Source organism: Drosophila innubila, chromosome X, assembly GCF_004354385.1.
Source record: "Drosophila innubila isolate TH190305 chromosome X, UK_Dinn_1.0, whole genome shotgun sequence".
NCBI classification, from domain to species: domain Eukaryota; kingdom Metazoa; phylum Arthropoda; class Insecta; order Diptera; family Drosophilidae; genus Drosophila; species Drosophila innubila.
The window spans coordinates 19,989,316-20,012,301 of NC_047626.1; the positions used below are offsets into that span (position 1 = coordinate 19,989,316).

At 34.2% G+C, this 22,986-nt stretch overlaps 1 protein-coding gene across 1 annotated transcript in view; it reads right to left on the reverse strand.

The window, feature by feature from the left end:
• Positions 1-3,647: 3,647 nt before the first annotated feature.
• LOC117794338 (serine/threonine-protein phosphatase beta isoform) overlaps positions 3,648-22,986 on the reverse strand; it is a 29,952-nt gene continuing 10,613 nt past the window's right edge. Inside the window, exons 2-5 of the mRNA XM_034634971.1 lie at positions 5,965-6,312; positions 5,314-5,657; positions 5,114-5,248; positions 3,648-4,646 (exon numbers count right to left, since the gene is read on the reverse strand). Of these exons, the coding sequence (XP_034490862.1) occupies positions 4,533-4,646; positions 5,114-5,248; positions 5,314-5,657; positions 5,965-6,312 (941 nt within the window). The 3' untranslated portion in view covers positions 3,648-4,532. The remainder of the gene's footprint in view (positions 4,647-5,113; positions 5,249-5,313; positions 5,658-5,964; positions 6,313-22,986) is intronic.

Here is a 22,986-nt window from a genome sequence, read left to right on the forward strand (position 1 = left end):
ATGAATATGAATATGAATATGAATATGAGTATGAATATAAATAAGAAAATTAATATATTTACAAATATAAATATATATAATATAATATAATTATTAGTATATAAACAAATATATTTATAAATTTATGCATATGTATGTATGTATTACAGAAATATGAGAATGGAAACTAAAAGAAATTTGAATATTAATATGAGTATGAATATGAATATTTATTTGTATGGAAATTAAAATATATATGAATATTGAAATAAATATAAATATATAAATTTCACTATGAATCTGAATATGAAAAGAAAAATATATATGAATAACAAACACGAGTATGAATTTAATTATGAATATGCAAAATAATACGATAATGAGTATGAATACAAAGTTGATGTAAATTTATACACATATATACATTTGAATGTTTGTATGTGTCGTTTATAAATACTCAGATATATTCAAATAATAGATGAATAAAATGATCTCCGCCCGTAAAACACTTGATATGCCAACGAAAGCAGAGAAACTGTGGATATAACACATACGTATTTTAGCTACAGCAAGGGTATACTATCTTTCGTATATTCCTTGATTCATATATGCATGAAATTGCCAAATGGTGAAATGAAACAATGAAAATAAATGATAAATGATCATAATGATATGAAAATCAGTTGAATAATGTACGTGAGTGTCCACAAGGAATCACTCATTTATCCACATACTTATATGCTATGGATTTAAAATGAGTTTTTTTTTTTTAGCTGTAAGCGTATTTGCAACTAAGTATTCATATATAAATGTGTATGTCTAGTTCTAAAGCGAAAGCTGTAATGAATTTATGGTCAAAAAGACAATTAGCCAAGTAGTCAAACTATATTCAATATTATACAAAAGGAAGAAAACAATACACTGTTGCAAAAGGAAAACAATACTTCTATCGTATATGTTAATGTGCGTGTGCTCTTCAAATCAACCAAAAAAAAAAGAAGCTAAGCAAAATAATACTAGTATATTGAAAAAAAAAGGCCGCAAAGTATTTCAAATATAAACTATAAAACTAAATGTGATGCATTTGTCTGAGTACACAGAAAAAACTATAATAGAAGAGCTAAAACTACTTAGTATGACTATGTTAACTCTTATCACCCGATAAACAGTTATATGAATGTATTTGAATATATATATGTGTATTAAATGTTTTTAGACTAAGGCCCATCAAATACCAAAGTTTCATCTAAGGAGCTGGACTCTCAATTTTTCCCAGTTTTTATATTTGTTTTTCTTTTGAGTTTAAAATGAAATGAATAATGAATGGAATGGGGCTTATAGCATTTATAGCACGTCATCAAGTTCATCTGAAGAAAAACATTATGAAATAAATGTTGAGCATAAAATAACACAAATCCTGCCTTGTTTTTATTCAACACATAATGGGCATCCACATCGCTCGGAGGCCATCAAAAGTCACAGCGGGGGTTTCAAAAATATTTGCCTAACATAAAATTTTGGGCCATTAGCAAAACTAACTCAATGGGAATCAGCTCTTAAAGCATGAATTGGCTGTAGTCCTTAGGGAACTGTTAGTGCTGTTAACGAACAGTTATCAGCACTGTTAAATAACATTACAGTTATATACTCCGAAAAGCTTTCGGAATAATTAGTTAGATGAGGGGTGCTCAAAAAGTTTTTAATGACTAAGCTTCAAAGCTAATTGAATGCAGAATGAAGCTTTAATAAATTTAAGCTTGAATAAGTAGTTTTACAAATTGTTATATAGTAAATCAGGTAGTTGTGAAAACTTTGCTGTGTTGGTGCAACTAAGCTTAAAAGCTTCAAAAGCTTTCAGCGGAGCCTTTATTTTAAAAAAGCTCACTAGCAACAAAGCCTTAAAGCTAACAAAAAGCTTGGAAGCTACTTCAAATTAGCTAAGTTGTTGCTCTTAGTAAGTCAAACAGCATTACTATATCACTATTATTATCAGTCTACATTAGGTATATGAAATAAATAAAATAAAACCACTTTTTAAATTGTTTACATAAATGTTTAATAATTTTTATTTGATTTTTAATAATAAATATATTAATTTATTTATTTTCTTTCATTGTTTTTTTTTTTTTTTTTTGGTTTTCTTATGCATTTTGTATTCTTGCTTCATATGAGATGCCATTTTGTGGTGTAATTTTATCAACCACAATAGTATATTGTATTTTTTTTTTTGCTTTGTTATCGTATTTGACTGAGTATGTGTATGTATGTGTGTATGGTTAACATGCAATACATAGACATCTCCATACACCGACACACGAGCAGATCAACTTGAAGATCAGATTTTAAAATCATTTGGTTAGCTACAAAAGATTTTTGATAAGCATAAATAAAACAATTAACAAATTGAAGGAGTTAGGTGAGTTAAAAGCGTAGGTTAACAAAGTTTGCATGTTGCACGTGGCAAATATGAAACACAATGTTTGATGTTATTAATTGACTCGAATGCGATATCATGCAGGTCTGAGAACACTCCATGACATGCAATTAAGTATGTCATCTCTAGTCACATATAAAATGCATATACATATATATATATATATATATATATATATATGTACGGCTATATATATATAGATATATCTTTTGAAACTGTGTATATAAATAAACTTTATAGTTTTCGTTACTTTTTCGTTTTAATTTCATTCGTTTCTTTTCTTTTGTTTTGTTTTGATTTGGGAGGCAAAAAAGGCACTACAATCTAATAATTTATGACGATAATGACAAAAAGTAAATTAATTATATATTTATATATAGTATGTATAAGCCAGTTATAGTCAGTTTTCAACTTGTGTTCTAATTTCGAATTTAAAAAACATGCACAAAAATTGGTGTTTCAAGTACTCGAAGTAATGCTTAAAAATTCGTTTAAAATTCTAATTTTCTTTACTACTACATCTTTTCCACATCCGTTTTCATTTTTTACTTCATCATCTACTTTTACTATATCTTCTTTTTGTTTTGATTCGTATGAGGCAAGTTCCAAATGTTAGGCATGAGTGATGATATTATGTTTATAATAGGTATTTTTTTCGATTTGTTAATATTTTTATTCACTTCAAATGAAAATGCCCAGCGATCTGCTGTTTACTTAACAGTGTGACTAAAAACATCTGTTACTGTCGTCGTTACTGTTAAGTCATTTAAAGTGAATGAAACAACAATGATTAACAAACAGAAATAGTAAATGCGGATACCAGAGAGGCGCCCATTTACATCTACACAATTTGAAATTGTATTTGTATTTAGATTTATTTAATATGCTTTTTTTTTTGTTTTTTTGCAGTTAACATTTTTTTTTAAACCTATTTTTTAGTATATTTGTATATTTAAATATTCATTCATTTTGTCACTTGCAAAAAAAAAATATATATATATATTTATACGTATAGTATTTACTGTTGTTTTCTCTTTCGTATTTTACGAGTAGCTTTAAATACAATGTAAGGATTGCAATAAATTAGTTAAACAAACGATAAAGACGAAAGGAGAACGAAAATTATATATATTTATATTCATAATAAATTAAACAAATAAAAAAAAACATACACATAGTTTAACTGCCTTACACTTAAGTCGTAAACTTTTCAGAGTTTTATATATTTTTTTTCTTTTTGTTAGACAATTTGTTTTGTTTAGCGCTTGTTGATAATTAAATGAAAAACTGCATTTAGTTGCTTCTCTAGAGCTCATTATGTTGATGCTGTTGGAAACACTGCACATGTGGCCTAGGTAATTATTTTTGTTGCATTCGCATTTTGGTTGTAGTACATACATATAAGTAGATATCGTATATAGTTTACATTAATATATAGTATATATGCCTATATAAATTCATTGCTTAAATCGCTGTACTCTTTTCGCGTGTGTATTGTGTTGTCTAGTGTAAATGACTGGGCTGGTAGGAGAGGGACAGGGAGGAGACAACAATCACTGTGTCTGTTTTCGACAATTGCATTCAATTGAGGGCAAGGTTTTATAAACAAATGCAAAAACTTAAGTGTTTATGTTTTCTTCTGGTATAGTGTTGTGTTGTATTGTGTAGTGTAGTGTAGTATAGTGTAGTGTCGGTGTTCTATATGCATATAGCAACATGTATGTACATGTAAAGTAAATAAATAATATAGAATTTGTATACATTTGATTCACACAGATATATACACATATAAAGATATATATGCATAATACATTTATAGATCTGTTTTAGCCAACGCTTTTTATCTGTACTTGAATTTTGTTGGTTTTTTTCATTTGTTTTTACTTTGTTTTTTGTTTTGTTTTGTTTCTTTTTTTTTTTTGGTTTTTTGTTTGTTTGCTTTTCAACTAGTTAATTACTTGCGCACATTTAATTTTGACATATTATTTGTATATTATATAAAAGTTATTAATGTATTTCTTGTTATTTGCTTGTTTTTCTTTTGTTTTGTTTTGTTTTGTTTGTATGTTTGTTTGTTGTTGAGGTTGAACCTTTAAGGAAATGGAAGCGGATGGATATATTATTTCTTCTTGTTGGTCGCCAACATTGGGGCGCTACGCTGCGGGGTTGTCGGCCGTGATGAGTTCATGCCGCTGTACAAATACTTTGCCTTCTTCTCGGATGGTTTTAGTATCTGCAAATAAATATAATCACATATATGTACTATAATTTTATGTCATTGGATTTTAAATTGTTATCAAAATAATAGGAATCGTGAACGGTGTATGGCAAAATATATCTCTATGACTATCACTGTGTCATATAGTTGCCATCAAACTGGTCGATAATATTATATTATAATATACATTCTGACCGCATTTGGTTCTTTTAGGCTAGGAATATTTTCGAAATCGATATCCACATAAAATGCTCTAGTTGCAATAAAAAATTTTATAGTCGTCAAATTAATTTCTAGGATTTCCGAATTTCCAAAATATGTTTAATAGTGTAGAAAATCTGGTAGTTTTCGACACTCAGAAAAGTTCCAGTAATGAAAGTTGAATGTTATAACAACTTTTATTATTTTAAACCAAACTAATTGATACTTATATTGTTTATTTATATTGTATGTTGATCTATTTAAATAAAATGAAAACTCACCTGGAATGAGCACATAAGCGTGTCGTCTACGGTCATCATGCCGCCAGCATTATCGAATTCGCCGCAATAGTTTGGCGCCGAGAACAGTGTGACCAGCTGACGCCGCGCAAAGAACTCGTAGCCATCCTCGACAACCTGTGTTCAAGTGTGACCAGAGTTATTCATGAGGAAGTGAAAGCAATTGGGGATAAGAAACATACCTGATGTGCACGACAAATCAAGTCCAGCTCGTGTCGATTCAAGAATTTCGATACAACATCAACGCCAAAAGTGAAACTAACACCACGATCATTCTCACCCCAACCCTGGACATCCTTGTCGGGATCACTCCACAGTAGATCGCAGAGCAGACCAGTGTCGGGCACATCTGTGGGACGCATCAGACGACGTATTTGCTCCATGCCCTGCAGATCGGGACTCAGGCCGCCGTGACAGCAGAAGATCTTCTCGTCAATGATCGCGGCGACGGGCAGACAGTTGAAACAGTCTGTGAAGGTCTTCCATAACTTGACATTATAGCGACGCTTGCATTCGTCATAAAAGCCTGTGGAACATAATCATGTATATTGCTTAGAGTAAATATTTTGAAATGAGTTACATATTAAAACTGTTTATTGTTTCCACATAACATCCACCTACATCTGCTTTGTATATACATACATATACATATTACTATTATGGATTTTTAAAAAAATTTAGCGCAATTTGTGCTTCAACAGAGGCTCCACATAGCATCCACTTAGGTCTGCATATGATCCACATAGTATCCACAAATTACACATGTTGTTTTCGATCATTGATACACAATGCATTTGAGATCCACATACCATCCACTTAGAGTCCACACTTACCATAAATTCTATTAATACTGGCGCACTCGTGATTGCCGCGCAACAAAAAGAAATTCTCCGGATATTTGATCTTATAGGCCAGCAATAAACAAATCGTCTCCAGCGACTGTTTGCCCCGATCCACATAATCGCCGAGGAACAGATAATTGGCAGCCGGCGGGAAGCCGCCATATTCGAACAGCCGCAAGAGATCTGTGTACTGTCCATGAATGTCGCCGCAGATGATCAGTGGCGCCTCCAGTTCCAGTAATATCGGCTGTTGCAAGAATATCTCACGCGATTTCAGGCACAAGCCGCGCACCTCCGCCTCCGTCATTTGCACCTGTTTGCCGGTGCGGCAGCTGCGCACTGTAAAATAAAATTAACATAAATTAGTAACAAATTCAACTGAATTAATATTTAAGAAATAACTAAATTAATAATAAACCTCTAGCATAATTTATTTTGGGGCTGCAACAAATGCAAACAGGGGACAAACTAGACAGTCGACGTGTACAAGGGCGAACAGGAGATTAAAGGGCAGGGGAGTGGGAATATAGACTAAATCATTTGCTGCTCTTGCAGTGTTTGTTGTTGTCGCTGTTGTTGTTTTTGTAGTTACAGCTGTTGTTCTTATTGTTGTTGCTGGTTGTCAAGCATAAAAATGTTGCCTACTTTGTGGCGCAAAAGAAGCGAAAAGCGTGCGGATTATGAATGTGTTGCAGAGCGACGGAGGCGTAAAGGGGCGTGTCGTGGAGACGACCTTCAAATATGCAACACAAAAGCGCAATATGAACTCTGTGTGTGTGTGTGTGTGTGTGTGTGTGTGTGTAAGCGTGTGTGTTTGAGTGTACGAGCGTGTGTCGCTGTCATGTGTTTCAGGTTCAGTTTTTCATCTATTTTTACCGCTTCCATGTCAACGCTTCCAAGTTTATTTCAAGCGCAATACAGAATTTCAATTGCATAAGCAACGAGTGAAGCCCAACAAGTGGGCGTGTCAACGCCTACTACACACATAGAGCGAAAAAAAGGCGAGAAAGACAGAGAGACAGACACGCCTTTTGGACGCGTCTGTCATTTACTTTCAAATTAATTTTTCGTTTTCATGTTTTTTTTTTCTTCTTTTTTTTCCAGCAGCGAGAGAAAGGCAGCTTGTCTCTGTGGGCCTGCAAGTAGGTCGCCCACATACACACACACACACACACACACACGAACACACAGGCCAACTGACACACAAAATAAGAAAAAAAAAAAAAAAAATATTTAATTAAATTTGCATACAGAACACAAGACAAAAACAGGGAGAAAGAATGAGAGAGAGAGAGAGGAAGTGAAAATGCTGTGGCAGCATTTGGCCTGAAATGCAGCAGCTGAAACGAACTTGGCCACATTTCAAATGAAGCAACGTCCGGGTCGCGCTTCACATTTGGCTATATGCATATCCGGGTCAGCGCCATGGGAAGCCACCAAATGGACAACAAGGGCGGCTTACGGGAATGTGCAACCAATCAACAACCGAACAGAACAGCAACAGAAGGATTTGCTGCATTTCTAGTTGCCAGCTGCTGTCAAGTTGCACCACAAGTGTTGTAATTGCAATCTCAATTGCAGCAACTGTGATTTCATAATTAATCATTGAGTAGCTGTAAATGGTGGTGAAGGGGGAAATGTAGAAATATAGCAAAATATATCGATAGAGAGAGAGCAACAACACAGCAGAGGAAAGATGCTATAGTTTCAGAAGGGAGATGTTAAATATGTTGTAAAAAAAAGTTCAATAGGAACACAGAAATACGATAATAAGCATAGAAAAAGAGAATTGTCTCTTTGCTACATATTTTATAAGCTCTCCGCTTTTCTGAATTTTTCTTTCTCTTTTTTCCAAACACATTTAATATCTTTTCCACACCTTCCATACGCCTTCCATCTACATTATAATTTTTTTTCAGATATAAACTCAGAATGTTTCAACTCTGAAACGAATAACCGCTATTATTTCCTCTTTCTTGCTTCTATCTTTGTAGTTTGACACTTAGTTCTTGGTGTTATTTACCATTTCCGGGTGTCACTTTAAATATTGAGTACCATATTATTTTTTAAGCATATGTTGCTGTCGTTGTTATTATAACAAATACAGAGCGACAATAGGCACGAAATTATGCGTAACAAACGTGACACAGCAAAAACATATAGAAACACGCTTACACTGAAAAAAAGACCAACTTCTAAAATCAAGAACATTCATCTTAAATATTTTGTTCTTAAAATAAGATTATTTTAAGACCAAATTACTAAAACTAAGATTATTAATCTAAAAAATCTTAAAATCTTAATATAAGAATAAAAATCTTAAATTATTAGGAAAGTATAAATAGGTACTATTTCGGTTCGAATCTCCCTCGTAACAAATTAAAATAACATTTATAAAATTACTAAAACACAATAAAATATAAATAAATCAAAATTAAAAAAAAAAAATATATAAATATAAAAAATAATTTTCATTTATTTTATTTTTTGATTTTAATTTAAAGAATATTTATTCTTAAAATAAGAACTTGGTCTTATTTAAAATGTTCTTAAAATCAAGATGTGTTCTCTTAATTCAAGAATTTGATGTTCTCGACGCATTTTTTAGACTAAAAATCTTAGTTCTGAGACCAAAATCTTGATTTTAGAACATTTTTTTTATCAGTGTAGTTATGAAACTCAAAAAGAGACATTCTCATACTTTTCTCTGTCTGTATATCGGTTAGCACAATAACACCAGCTGCTTAAAATCTGCAATATAATTTGGAGCGCTCGCTGCATAATTCGGCAGCAAATCTGTGAGAGAGAGAGAGAGAGAGAGAGAGTCTTCAGTTAAAGAACCCTCCACAGTAACTCCAGAGTGCTTCCGTTTCCCGTATAAATTATGCAACAGCTGCTCCAGTTTGTCGCCGCTTTTGTTTTTCTGCGCTTTGTGTGTGTAATTGTGTGTGTGCGATTGTATAAGTTATGCTCCAAAAGTCACTGGATTCGCGTGACGTGACATGATTTGTGATTTGGTAGTGATGTCAAAATACATCGCTAAATCGAAAACTTCTATTTCGCAGATGCGGTTTGCAACTACTTTAACTCGATTATTTTGTTGACTATCAATCGTGTTAATTAAATCGATTTTGATGTAAAATCGACAACTCAACTCTAAATTGAAAAATTCTATTTTTCTCTTATCACTGTCCATTTTTTTAGTACTTTCATTGTTGCAACAGTTAATGTCCAACTTTTATACGTAACACTTCAACACACCCATATACGTGGTGAAAAGACAGACAAGAAGGAATAGCAGGAGACAGCAGAAACAGAGAGAATGAACAACTGGAAGAGAGCCTAGAGTTGAAATACAAAAGCGTCGGTTTATATTCATTTTTTACATCTCTATATGCAAATTTCCGCAGTGCAACAACCGCTGTCAACCACAAGATCCCGCTACCCTCTCCCAACTCTTCTGGTCCCCAAACCGCCAACCAACAGACATTTGTCAGCATAATACAGACATGCAGAGAAAAATAAGCTGAGACAGAGAGCAAAAAAATAGAACTTTTATGCGTAAGCAAAAAAGACACGCGTGTTTGTTTTTTATGCATTTTACAACGTTGAGCAGCACACACACAAGCACACACACATGCACGCACAAGCACACACACGCACATTTGTAATACACAAGACAAAGCAGCTGTCGCTGCTGCCTGTCAGTCAGTCAAATTGTCAAGTTGTCAGTTAGTCAGTCATTCAGTCATTGGACCAGTCACACTTTTCTATCTCATTCTGCCCGTCTTCCTCTCTTCCCAATGTCTTTCTCTCTGTTTAACTGGTTCATCATGATTAACATTTCGCATCCCTTGCTTTACTCTTACCCCTTCCCTTCCCTTCCTTTCCCCTTATTCCCAATCCACCAAGCGACACAAATTAAAAATGTAAAAGATATTATACGTGTAGTGGTCTTAAGGGCGGTCCAAGGGGCGTGGCCGTTGTCAGTGCAGTTGATGGCTCAACTTATGCGGAACGCTTCAAAGTATGCAACGTTTTACCGTTTAGTTGCACGACAACAGCAGGCACAGTGGGCAAATTTGACACTTTTGGGATGCAAAATAAAATCAAACTAACAATTGTTAAAAATATAAGCTAAATAGTAGTGATAAATATATATTTTTAAATAATAATCAATTAATATTTGATTTTGTATCTACATATTTTGTAATGTTAATTTGGTATATATATTTATTTCTCAATTCACAGTTCACAGTCCATTATTGGTGTGATTTTAAGTTTGAGTCCGTCAGTAAAAAAAATAAATAAATAATAAAGCTGAAAAAAGAATATTCTTTACACCCTGATCATGTCATTGACACCAAAAATTATTTAAGATATTTTTTTCTGGCTTCAAATAGCAGAGCTCCAACAGTCGTATTTAACAGTGTTATATTTATGTAACAAAATGTCACAGATATTAAAACATTGTTAAACTTTAGTCGGAAAGTCGATGCTCGATGTCACTGTTAGAAAATTCTCATTATAAATTCACTTAAAATATGATTTAATTTCACAGAAATTGTCAATTTTCTACTTTATCGGTTTTTACTTAATAAATATGGGTATTTCAATTTCGAGAGCGTCAAATTTTAAATACACTTAGCACTTTTGATAAAGCAGAGTAACATAAATTATAGATATCGATTTTTTAATTTTTAGGCGTTCAGTCCATATTGAGTCCTAGTTTAATGACATATTTAATTCGATTTATAAATATATCTATATACTCATTTGTAAATAATTTTATTATATATGTGGGTGTGCGTGTGTGTGTCTGTGTGTGTGTGTGTCTAATGTGTGTGTCTCTGTCAGCCATTTCATGACCCGATTACTCGACAACTCTTCAAGCAACAGGGGAGCATAAAAGAGGCGAACATAGGACAGACGGGGGTCGAGGGCGTGGCAGGTGGAAAACTGGAGCAGAAGTTAAACATTTTGACGCTGCATGAGCAAACTTTAGAAGATTCAACTAACAGAAGCTTCCGTGAGGCGAGTGTGGAAATGTTTTAAGCCATTTAAAAGATGGCTAAAAGCAGAAAAGCGCTGACAGAGAGATAACAAGAGGGAACGACATGGAGGACATGGAGTGAGCTGTGTGAACGAAGAGTTGGCATGTAACGAAACGTCGCAAAAGCAAATTAACTGAAAAGGCTTTTCGCAATGAAGGAGGACAATTTGAAGGAAGAAGACAGCAGCTGCTGTTGTCGGTTTAGTTACGGGTAAACAAGCCAAGACAGAGATACGAGCTTTAAGTTTTTGCATATCCTGGTTGCAAAAAGGGAATGCGCAGTTCAACCAACCATTGAGTGCAGTAAACCGATGCAAATGCCTTTCGTTGCTGCAAAATTGAACTTTCAAATATTTCAGATTAGTTTAACAAAAATTTCCCATTAAATTGCATGCTTGAAAAAATAAAGCATTTGCAACAATGTTTAGTTTCTTTTACTATAACGATATTGATCTACACTTTAAATAATAATCATTAATTATAATAGAAATAAGTTTGAATATTTCGTAATAAACTTTTACTATCTTAAGCTAATGTAATGTAATCAATAATCACCCTAAAAGTGACATACTCGATTCTGTTACGTTTCTTTTACTGTTTTGGGCACAGCTAATTGCTTTATTTTTAATATTTAAGAAATATAACTAGTCAATTACAATTAAGAGTATTTAAAGGCACTGGTAATTTATTGTAACTTATATAGAATACTTATTTATAGAATAGCTCTAGCTATATTCCAAAGTATTCAGATAATCTAATTTACATCGCAGCTACGTTAGAAAAAAGTTTTTTAAATATGTTTAACTTTCGATAAGAAAGTTTCAAGTAGCTAGCAGCACTGTTGAACTACTCTCAACCATTTTCTATAATATTTTAGGAAACTTTTATTAATTTATAGTAAATTCAGAAAAATTAAAGCACTCAAGTCGCTGCAACAACCCTTAAAAAATAAAATTTATATGATATATAGTTAACCGTTTTTAAATCTTACAACACTGTAAAAGTTCCGTTTAACACAATTCTGAATATTTGCAGTTTGAAATAAAATGTTGAATATTTAAGGTTGGCTTAAAAATTCTTTAGTAGATTACATGAAACATAAACTTCTGTTAACCACAATCACTTGGTTTGAATCTTTGAAATTAGTTTATTTGCTACCTGCTGAATTTGAGTACAAAAATTTTCTTTTACTTAATATTTATATTAATAATCTGAGTCTGATTACAAGTGGGTTTTTTTGTGGTTTAGGTCAGTGCGTTCTGGTTCGCTTGCGTTTACTTAAACAATGACACAGTAATAAGTAATTAAAATGCCTGTGCTTTAAATTTCACGGTTAAAATTGAGAATCCTTTGAGCCCTTAACTAATATATAGACTGTGACACAACCAATCAACTTCAATCAACTCTCTACACGTCCATTTACCCACAATTCTCGATCTCTGTTGCTGCACACAGTTTGCCTTGCCTATGTGCAATGGTCAGCTTAAATTTTAATTACAATTTGGTCAGCATATAGAACAAGTACACTCAACCATACTCACTCACACACACTTACACACACACACCAGCCAGAGAAAGGTCTGAAAAGCAGCTGCGTGAAGTGAACCACAATTACATTGACCCACATTCGGTACTTTGATTCAATTAATGCCCATTTCGGCTGCACCCTGCAGAGTCAGAGGGAGGAATAGGTCTATACAGAAGGGGAGAGAGAAAAAAAGAAATAGAGAGAGAGAGAAAGAGAGTAAGAGGTGAGAGCCTTCAGCTGACCTTCAGTTTGGTAATCGATAAAAAAAAAAGAAGTCGGTCTCGTTGGGATTGTCTGGAGAAGCGTGTGGCGTCAACTTGGTGGTAATTACAGCTGATTGCAGGGTTCAATGCTGTAATATTGTTTCTATATCCTGTAAGCATAAAATCTTGCAAAGGAGTATTTAATTCGAGCAAATTTGTTGCAACACCATAAGAAACTATCTACGATCATTAACTAAAGCAAAAGACAATCTCATAATCGTATTTTCAAAAGCCATATTTATGTTTTTTAAACTCATTTTTCACTACATTCAAGTTTCACGAAAAGTAAACAATGATTGCTTGGCAAAATTGGTTACATTTGTAACTGACCATCTACAGGGTAATGCACAGTCGAATACGCATTTCTAAGGCATTTTAGCTAGCTCTTTTGTTTTTAAGCTGGCTCCTTAGCTTCATTTGCCTTTGGCTCCTTGCGAAAACACAATTTGCATGAAACTGTTGTCATTAATTGCCACGCCCAGGCCGCCCTCCTCTGGGGACTGCCTTCGGCCTTTGCGTGCTCAAGTTGAAATTCCAACAAAATGAAGCAAAGATAACAATAACAATAACAACAGCAACAACAACAATAACAATAGCAACAAGGATAAACGCCTTTGGGCTGGCGAACGTTGATTAAGGACAAGTGCAAAAAGAATTTGGTTTTAAATTGTTTCGTGGCGAAGAATTCTGAAACTAGGCAATGCATATTAGACATTCTCGAAAATGCTTCCGTTTTGCATTGACCCAGTTGGCAGAGGGGCATACAAAATGCTAGTGATGGCAACAAAGAAAAAGTTTTGAAAGAAATCTAACGAGACAGTTAGTCTTATGGTCACACAGCTACGAAATACAAAGAGGAATGTAAAATATTGCAAAACGAATTGGATAAGGATAATATTAATAGCCGATTTACTTGACATTAAATGCTCTTGAAGGATACAAATTTTTTTTTACTTTGTCCTAACGAATCGTATTTAAAAAGTGACTTGAAAGACAATTCGAAACATCGATGAATCGATCAATGCGTAAGCAGTTTTCAACTAAATTTTAAATTGATGTGTTTCGAGACCATAAATTAAATTAATTTTAATTTAATCGATGATCATGAAAACTCTGTCTACTGCTCTACAATTTACTAGAGTTCTTGGTTTATTTCCTATATTTCATTGTTGTACAAATTATATTCAATGAGCAATAAAAATTTTTATTATTTGGCTTTTGACATCTCTATCGGGATACAGTCTGATGTCGTACTTGTCTCCACGTGTCCCTGTCGTGGGTGCAATTAAAATCAAGCAAAGATTTTAATGAGTCCTAAAAATGTCATATAAATAATATCCATAAACAAAGCCATGAACTAAGAGCCACATTTTATATTTTTTATTAATATTTAAAAATTTGTATGGAAAATCAACGAATATGTATAATTTTCCCTATGAATCGGCCATTCAATCTATTCGATGCTTAATTTGGATTTATATTACTAGTTAGAAAGCAATTGTAAACAAATCGTATATAGACAATAACTATAATTATTATTATTATTATTAAAATATTTCCTAGCTTTAATTATTTTCAAGTTGCAATTCGAAAAAAATGACTTACGAATCTGTAACAAATCTCGCGCCTCAATTAATGTATCGGTTGAAAAACCAAACGATTTGTTGAAAAAGTGCCTTTCTAGTTCAATAACATTACAAATCGCAAACGAGGAATAAATAGTGGTTCTGGTTCTTCTTCTGACATTTCAATCGATAAAGCTAAAATATATAACAAAAAAATTTGTATTTCCACATTTGGAAGCCTTTTGGAATTGAAATCGCTTGTTGATTTTCAAAAGCAAAGGCAACAAGCGCAACGGTTTGAAACATTTGTTCCACTTGCTGCAACGGAATGCCAAAGCAAATTGCCCAAATTGTGGTGCTTTGTGAGGCATCAGAAATCGCCACGTAGGCGAAAACATATTTTGAAATGCTTCCGTTTTGCATTGACCCAGTTGAAGGTACAGCTGGAGGGGGGCGGGGCGGGAACAGAGGTAGTGGACGCATGAAAATTTGCTTAAAAGTCGCCACTTGGACACGTGACACCACCAACACCACCAGCAAATGGAACCACCCAAACAGCTGGGGTACAGCCCACATTTAAGCACATTAGCGCCGATTATAATGGCATTTACATGACAGGCCTGAGGGCTGAGGGGCGTGTCGAGTGTTCAGTACAATTACACTGATGGCACAAGAGGCGTATGCGTACTGTTTTCTGTGTACACGTGTGTGTATTTCATTTGAATTGTTTAATAGAGCCATAAAATAAACATTGGGTAATTAACATTGAGCAAAGCAAAGTGAAAAACGAATTCAAATTGAATTACAAACGAATTTTCTCTATAAAATTGAAAAAATAATAAACCGGCAAGTGAACTCGACTCGAAAATACTCTGCTAAGTACATTAGATTAAAGATACTCACAAAAAAATGAGCACATCTCATTATATCTTTTGGAAATGTATCTTAAAAATTAATAATTCCAAATGACTCAATTTATTAACATTTCTTCCATTTTTCCTTTCAGTTTATTGATAGTAATATTTCATAAGGGATCTGTATGTGCTATACAATATCAAATCATCTCAAATATTTTGATAAACAACAAACAAACCGCTTTACACGAATGTTGCAACAACTCTTGCCCAATTTGTATATAACCCCATATTTATACGCATTTTTTTTACTGCATACATGGTAGCTAAATGAAATCTAAACAAAAGGCAAGGCAAATGTGTTATTAGCAGGTTATAGTTCGCTTAGCAACAAAAATTTTGTTTGGGATTTGGCTTAGTTTTTTGTTTCATCGCTTTATTTGTTAGAAAGCGAGAATTTCACAATAAAGCCACATGCAGAGCAGAGGAAACACTTAAATTGATTGATTATGCAAAGAGTTGAGATTGAGACAGTGTTCTAGGCAAATTAGTGCAATTGTCTGATATTTTTCTTCTATTTTCCAACAAGCAGAAGAAGTACCAAAAAGAAACGCAAAGCATTTGGTTTTTTGTTCGTTGCCGATTTTTGGCGCTTGTTTTATTTCCATTCATTCGAAATTAAATCCAAGGCGACCAAAAAACACTTTCCAAGCAGTCGAAACGTATCCATTGAAGCGATCTAATGTAGCTGTGCCGTGACAGCAGCTGCTACACACTACCTTCGCACACACACACACGCACACACCCCTGGTACCCCTTATTATTCTTCTTCATTTTCTTTTTGGCAAGGCAAAGCAAGACAGACAAAGGAACAAACAGACTGAGAGACAGAAATGTGCTTCTTTCTACTTCAGTGCGTGCCACGTTGCGTATGCGCGCTATTTATAAAAATCAATTTCTGCCTTGACTGTAACAAAAACAAAAGCAACGTGGACAACAACAACAACAACAACAGTGGCACAAGAACAAGGAGAGCAGAGAAAGGCAAACAAACAAACCAGAACAATAAATAAATAAATAAATAAATAATGTTGCTTCAAGCACCGGCAATAATAGCAAAAAACAAAGTGTAGAAAAAACTTCATCATAACTGATCTACTAACAAATACCTAGCAAATGTATTAACTATTTTCTTTAGCTGCTAAAATTAAGTAAGAAAAAAAATAAAATATCTATCAGTTTCAGTTTCTAGTCTTTTGCGACCTTTTAACGCTTTTATGAGTCAAGGGTACAAAAAACAGCAGCAAAAGCAGCCTGCCAATAAAATCAGCCTCATTGCCTACTATGAAAACATTTTCGAAATGAAAATTTATGATAGACTTAACTGATGTGGCTAACAACTTTGAATTCGTCGTTTTTAAATCAGAACAACTTTTGTAAATTCTATTTGTAAATTGATGTATACGTAAAATAAGGCTGGAAATCCATAATATGAAAAGGACGTATCAGTTTATGTCTTGGGAAAATACAAAATTTTTTTTTTTTTATTGTTAAATTATCAATTTACTTAGTTAGCTTAGAAAACTGATATCTTATAAATTGAATTTTTTTTAAACTTAGCTTCTTTTCTGATCACTTTCTCTCATTTCATCTCTTAACGTCTTATACTTACTACTCTTCCTTCTTCATTTAGTAACAATTGCATTAAGGGTCATTTACATTCAGTCATTAGGTTCATTGTCGAGGTCGAGTGCATCTTTCAGACCTTGATTTTCATTTCCTTTCGTTATGCTCTGTTTTTTACTACCTTCAATCAACTCCTCCCCCCCACATCCACCTTCATCACCATTTTGCTATCCCAGCTCTAGAAAACAATGACAAACTTGACATCACAGAATGTGAAGAAAACAACAACAACAATAAGAGCAAGAACAACGTAAAATCTTATAAAATAAACATTTATTTTTAGCACTGCGCGTTCGCTTGTTCCTTCGTTGTTGCTTTTCTTCTCTTTTCATTTTCTTCTTAATTCTCTACTGGCAAAATGAAAAATGGAAAATGTAAAAGAAATGCAGGCAAAAAGAAAACACAGCATTTTTCAAGCGCCACAAGCAGCAACAACAGTTAATTCGAATGCCAACCCCCACGCATATCGCAGCACCCCCTTATAAACCACCCACCGCCCGTCAATTTCCCACGCACTGCAAACTGCCCCCGTAGCGCTGTAAAGCGATCGATTTCCTCTTTTCGTTAGCTTTCATTTTCAGAATTTTTTACTTTCTTCCTCTCATTTTCTGTCTCTAGCAGGGACTAATACTTTTTATTACACATATTTGTATACCCGTTACTTAAAAAATAAGTAAAAGTGTATATTGTGTTCGTTGGAATGTATGTAACAGGGAGAAGGAGGCATCTCCGACCCCATAAAGTATATATATATTCTTGATCAGCATCAACAGCCGAGTCGATATAGCCATGTGTGTCTGTCCGTCTGTCCGTCCGTCCGTCCGTCCGTCTGTCTGTCCCTCTGTCAGTCTGTGTGAGCGCCTAGATCTCAGAGACTATAAAAGATAGAGATACCAAATTTGGCAAACAGATTTCCATAAGCCCTACGCAGGCCAAGTTTGTTTTAAATTTTTGACACGCCCCCTCCGCAACCACAAATCGCGAAAAACCACCACACCCACAGTTTTTAAGATAATACAGTTTTTATGGTAATTAACGTTATCTACTTATATTATCTATTATCCCACTGAATCGCATCACCAATTGTTTTGTTTTCTTTCGAGATGGATTTTCTTTTTGACTAGCTTTCCTTGCTTTTTTGCGCTCTCAAAGTTTTTTTAGAATTTGATCGAATTTTCTGTCTTTCTCCCACTTTCTTGCCCCGCTATTTTATCTCCCTATCAAATAAATCGCAATAATTTTTCTAGGATACTTTTATATTCTCTATTCTCTCTTTTTAGTTCTTTCGCATGTTCTTCGCTTCTCCTTTGAATACCTCTTTATTACAGATGAACTCCTTCTCCTTGCCATTGAGCAATTATCGTGATATTATCTATTCTTTATTTCTTCTTTTTCACCCGGCTTTCTCAGAGAGCAAATTCCTATTTATTTTATTTACTTGAGGTCTTTGCTTAATTAGCGACTGTTGTTTGTTGCTCTTTTTGTTGTTGTTCCTTTCATAGCAATTGTTGTTTTTTTTTTTTTGGAAAAACGTCGACGCGGAAGCTTTCGCAAAAACGCTCCCGCACGGCCGCAAGTTGGCAGCCCGCACACAGTTTGCCCCCCTTTCGGATGCCCAAGTGCCCTCCCTCTTACCCCTTGGCCTGTGTAACACTTTTGGAACGACGCCAGAATTGGTGGAGCTGATTCATTTTGACTTTCAGCTTTTGGCTTTCAGATTTCATTTCTTTTTTTTTTTTCATTTATTTATTTGGTTTTTTTTTGGTCATTCGTTGAACCAATTTGCCTGGCATTTTCTCGCTCATTTCATGTTTTCTATCTATATGTTTTTTATTTTTTTCATTTTTTTCGCTTATCTTATCTTTCGCATAATTGAAAGACACTGCGACCTTAAAATATAATTAATAATTATAAATAAAATAAATAATCTTATTTCCCGCTGTAGACCCCATTTGCCATATGCACAACATGCCCATCCATATTCACGAGGCCAACACGTCGGCTTCTGAATTATGAGTTGTTTTTCTGCAGTTTTTTTGTCTATTTTTTTTTTTTTTTTTCGTTGACAACGCGACACGTTCAGTGGGTCAGTCAAATTATCGTTCAACTCATTTGTCGAATGAGTAACAAATATTGGAAATAGTTTTTGACAACACTGTTTCACAAATAACTGCAAATAACAGCAATAAAGTAAATAAAATGTGAATACTTTGCTTTCAATGTTAATGTTAATAGTAATATTTAATAGTAAAATTGTTTACAATATTACTTAAACTGTTAAATCCTTGGATCTTCAAGTTAAATTTAGCAGGAACTTTAACATGTTTGTCCATTTATTTTTCTGTCTTCAAATATCTGTCAAAGTTTTGCATATGTTTTCAGCATATTTTTTAGTTAATAGTAATGCTGAAAGCCAATTTTACATGTTAAATTTTTTTATCAACTGTTCTTAAAGTCTTTCAGATAGTTCATTAACATGATAAATATTAAAGACTTAATACAGTCGAACTTTCCTAACTCGAACCTTAATAACTCGAATTTTCTCTAACTAGAACAAAATTGAGTAGCAAAAGCGATTAGTGAGCAAAATACAAACAATTCTGTTTTTGTAACTCGAACTTCAAATTTCTCCATAACTCAAATAAAAATATTGGCACGAGCTTCTGTAAGACGAATTTTTCGGGGAAATCACCATTAAATTGCGTTCTATTTTTGTTCCTGTTTTCCGATTTTTTAAGTTCTGTTCATCTTGAAGAATAAGAGAAAAGATCACAATTTAACATGAATGAATTTGCAGTTTTCCATAAGTCGAACTTTTTCTTTGGATAATGGTGATTCGAGTTAAAAAAATTCGACTGTATATACAATTATTTATAGAGATGCCACCTCGTTTAAATTTTAAATTCATGCCAAATTTATCGGCTACTTTAACGTGTCTGTCATTTCTATCTTTCGCTTTTTTCAAACATTGATCGACATGCTAAATATTTAATATTCGACTTATTTATTTATTTGTAGAGTTGCCAACTTGTAAGGGTTCTCAAGTTCATGTTAATCAAGCTACTTTAACATGTTTGCCTTTGTTCAACTGTTGTTTCAAAGTCTTTCAACATGTTGAATATTCAACAATTGACATATTTAAAGTGTTATCTTTCAAAAGTTTATTCACATAGTTGATAAACACGTTAAATATTATATGTTCGATATGTGTACGTATTTGCGTATTTGCAGGGTTGCCACGTTGTTTGTCTGCACTTAACTTTTCCCTCTGTTCAAAGTTGATTATAAATTTTTAATTTCTTGTCAATGGGGTGTTACCCCAACTTGTGAACGTGGCATTTACAATATGAATAAATAGTTATCATTTCATTCCTCCATAGTTTTAAGCACTTGCACCGCATTTGTTTAAATATTTACCTGGCCTATTTGTTAATTAATAATAACAAAGCGAAAAGACCTTGTCCCATTTCACCCTCACAACTCTTACCCCTTTCCCTGGCTTACTTCCGCTGCGTGCCATTGAAACGGACTTTAGGTTCCATTTGTTAGGTCTGTCTGTCTGGCCAACGCTTTCAGCCTCTATTGACGTAATTTTTCGATTTTATTTATTTACATTTTACCTTGAAAGTTGTTTTTACACATTTTACTGTTCTTGTTGTTTTTCTCTGTCAGTCAGTTTTCTATGCTTTGTGACACAGACAACTAAACTAATGGGGTTGTTGCAACGAAGGAAAATTGGGAGTGAGGACTCACATGCTAACTCCACTTTGACCTTAACACCTCGGTGCAACGTCGCTGTCAATGGCTTCAAAATCCGTGTCATTAACAGTCGCAGTCGTAACAATAACAAAGACAAGCATGGCTTGTCAGCTCTCTCTATCTCCCTATTATGTTAATAAACTGAACTATTTGAATACCCTGTATTTATCGCCTAACTTTCCTTATTTTTATTTGACGGTAGTGAAACTTTTCAACTTTATTCACAACATTTTGATGGTTAGGTTTACCAAGCATCAAGACTTTTAATACACATTTTTTTATCAATTTGGTTATTTTTATTCTTTTATAGGGCTGTAGTTGCCTCTTTCTGCCTATTACATACATTCTCAACACTTTATGGTGTACTTAATTGCCCATTTTACGGTTGTAGGGTATAAAAACCACAAACTATAACCACGGGCTAGGCTATTAAAAACGCTGCAGTCGACTTGTGAATACCCTACACAAAGTAGGGTAGAGAGAAAGAGACAAATTACCTTTATTCTCTGCTGTTTATTAGCTTGTTTCTCCTGAATCTTCTGTTTATTTCACTTGACAAACCTTGTCATAAAGTCAATGATACCCTATGCTAAGTAGCGCACACTTAAAACCAAGTAATGACGTCGACATCAACAGCTTTCAGTTCCATTTTCTCTGACGCTTTTTTTCTCTCATTCTTTTGGCTTTTATTGTGTTTTTTTTTGTTTCTATAGTTGTTTTTCTTGCACCATTATAAAAGCATGTGTTGCAACAACACTAACAATCTTTCATGATGGGTCAGGTGTTGCAAAAGTTTCAACAACGAGTGCTTTAAATAACCTGCCACCATTTGCCCTTCCCCATACGTTTGCTTTCGCCCATCCGAACTTCCAGCGATTTTTTTACAACCCGCCGCAGCAGGAAGCTATTACGTTGGTTGGAGGCGAATGTGACACGCCCACTGGACTGACTGCACCTTTAGCTAAATTCATGGGCTGTGCCAAAGGTCAAGGCGTTGTTACCTTCATTCCATTCATTCATCTGCCGTCTGTTGGACAAACTTGTTTTAAAAATATGCCCAAAACGCCGCAAATATTGCCAAAAGCCATTTAAGGCACGTGCGCTTGATGGACACCACAACGGAGGGGAAGGAAGCGAAGATGGGGATGACATCCAACAGCAGTTGGTCACTTGCACACAGGGGAATTAAAAAAGCGACAAGGTCATTTGTTTTGTGCTTTGATTTACAATTGATTGAGATAGATGGCGCTAGATAAAGATACGTTTGTAACTTTAAGATAGATAAAAGAGAGATACGAGGTATCTCTGTTCCGTTCAAAATTCTGAGGCTGACAGAAAAGGACACGAGATAATCAAGTATCTTTTTAAGTTATACCTGGTTATTTGTAGTATTTTTAGCATCGTTTAACTATTGCTAAGATAGATAGACATATACAAGGTAGTTTGGTATCTTTTCGATTTATATCATAGATACTTAAGAAACTTTATGATACGTTGATATCTATGAAATACTTTTGTATCATTCACATTAGATTTATTCATACCTCTGAATTATTGATATAACTACTTTTCGGGTTATATTTAAAAGTTCAACATAATGTAAACGTTTCTCATTTGTAATAAGCTGATAATATGGATTTCATAACCAATCAATAATGTAGAAAGGCGCAATAGTTGGACCAAAAGTTTTGCCCCGTGCAGGAAATTGGGGTCTAGTTGAGGGTCGAACGAATACAAGCGGCTTATAGTTGAAACCGGAGTTGCTTCCCTAAAATGCGAAGGGGAACGGCAGGTGAAGGGGGAGCAAGTGAGAAGCCATTGATGAAAATGCGGGGCATGTGTCATGTTTTATACAGCAGCAGTATCGCCCCTTCCTCCTCACACCTCTTGTCAGTTACTCAACCACATCCTGCACCCTGACAGTTGTGACCCCAATGGGAGAAACGAGTACTCACTTTACTCCTTGGGATTGGAAAGAAACTTTGTTGATTTATATTTTTACTGCTCATGAAATTTGCAGCAGACCATGGAAAAAGAGGGGATCAGAGAGGGGACACTGGAAATAATGGCGACAGCGACGATGAGTTTGTGTAAAAGGCAATGGGCATTAAAATTGCATGCGCACTAAAGTATGCAATGGGCAATGGGCAAATAGCAACGCTGGCATGTCAGCAATTAGAAATGGTAAGAGAACGAATGAGAGGAGATGGAGAAGAAAGAAAGAAGGAGCAGTCAAAGAGAGACAGGGAGAGAGAGTGGAGGCTGGCAGTAACTTGCTTTCAACTAAACTTACACGTTTCGTCCA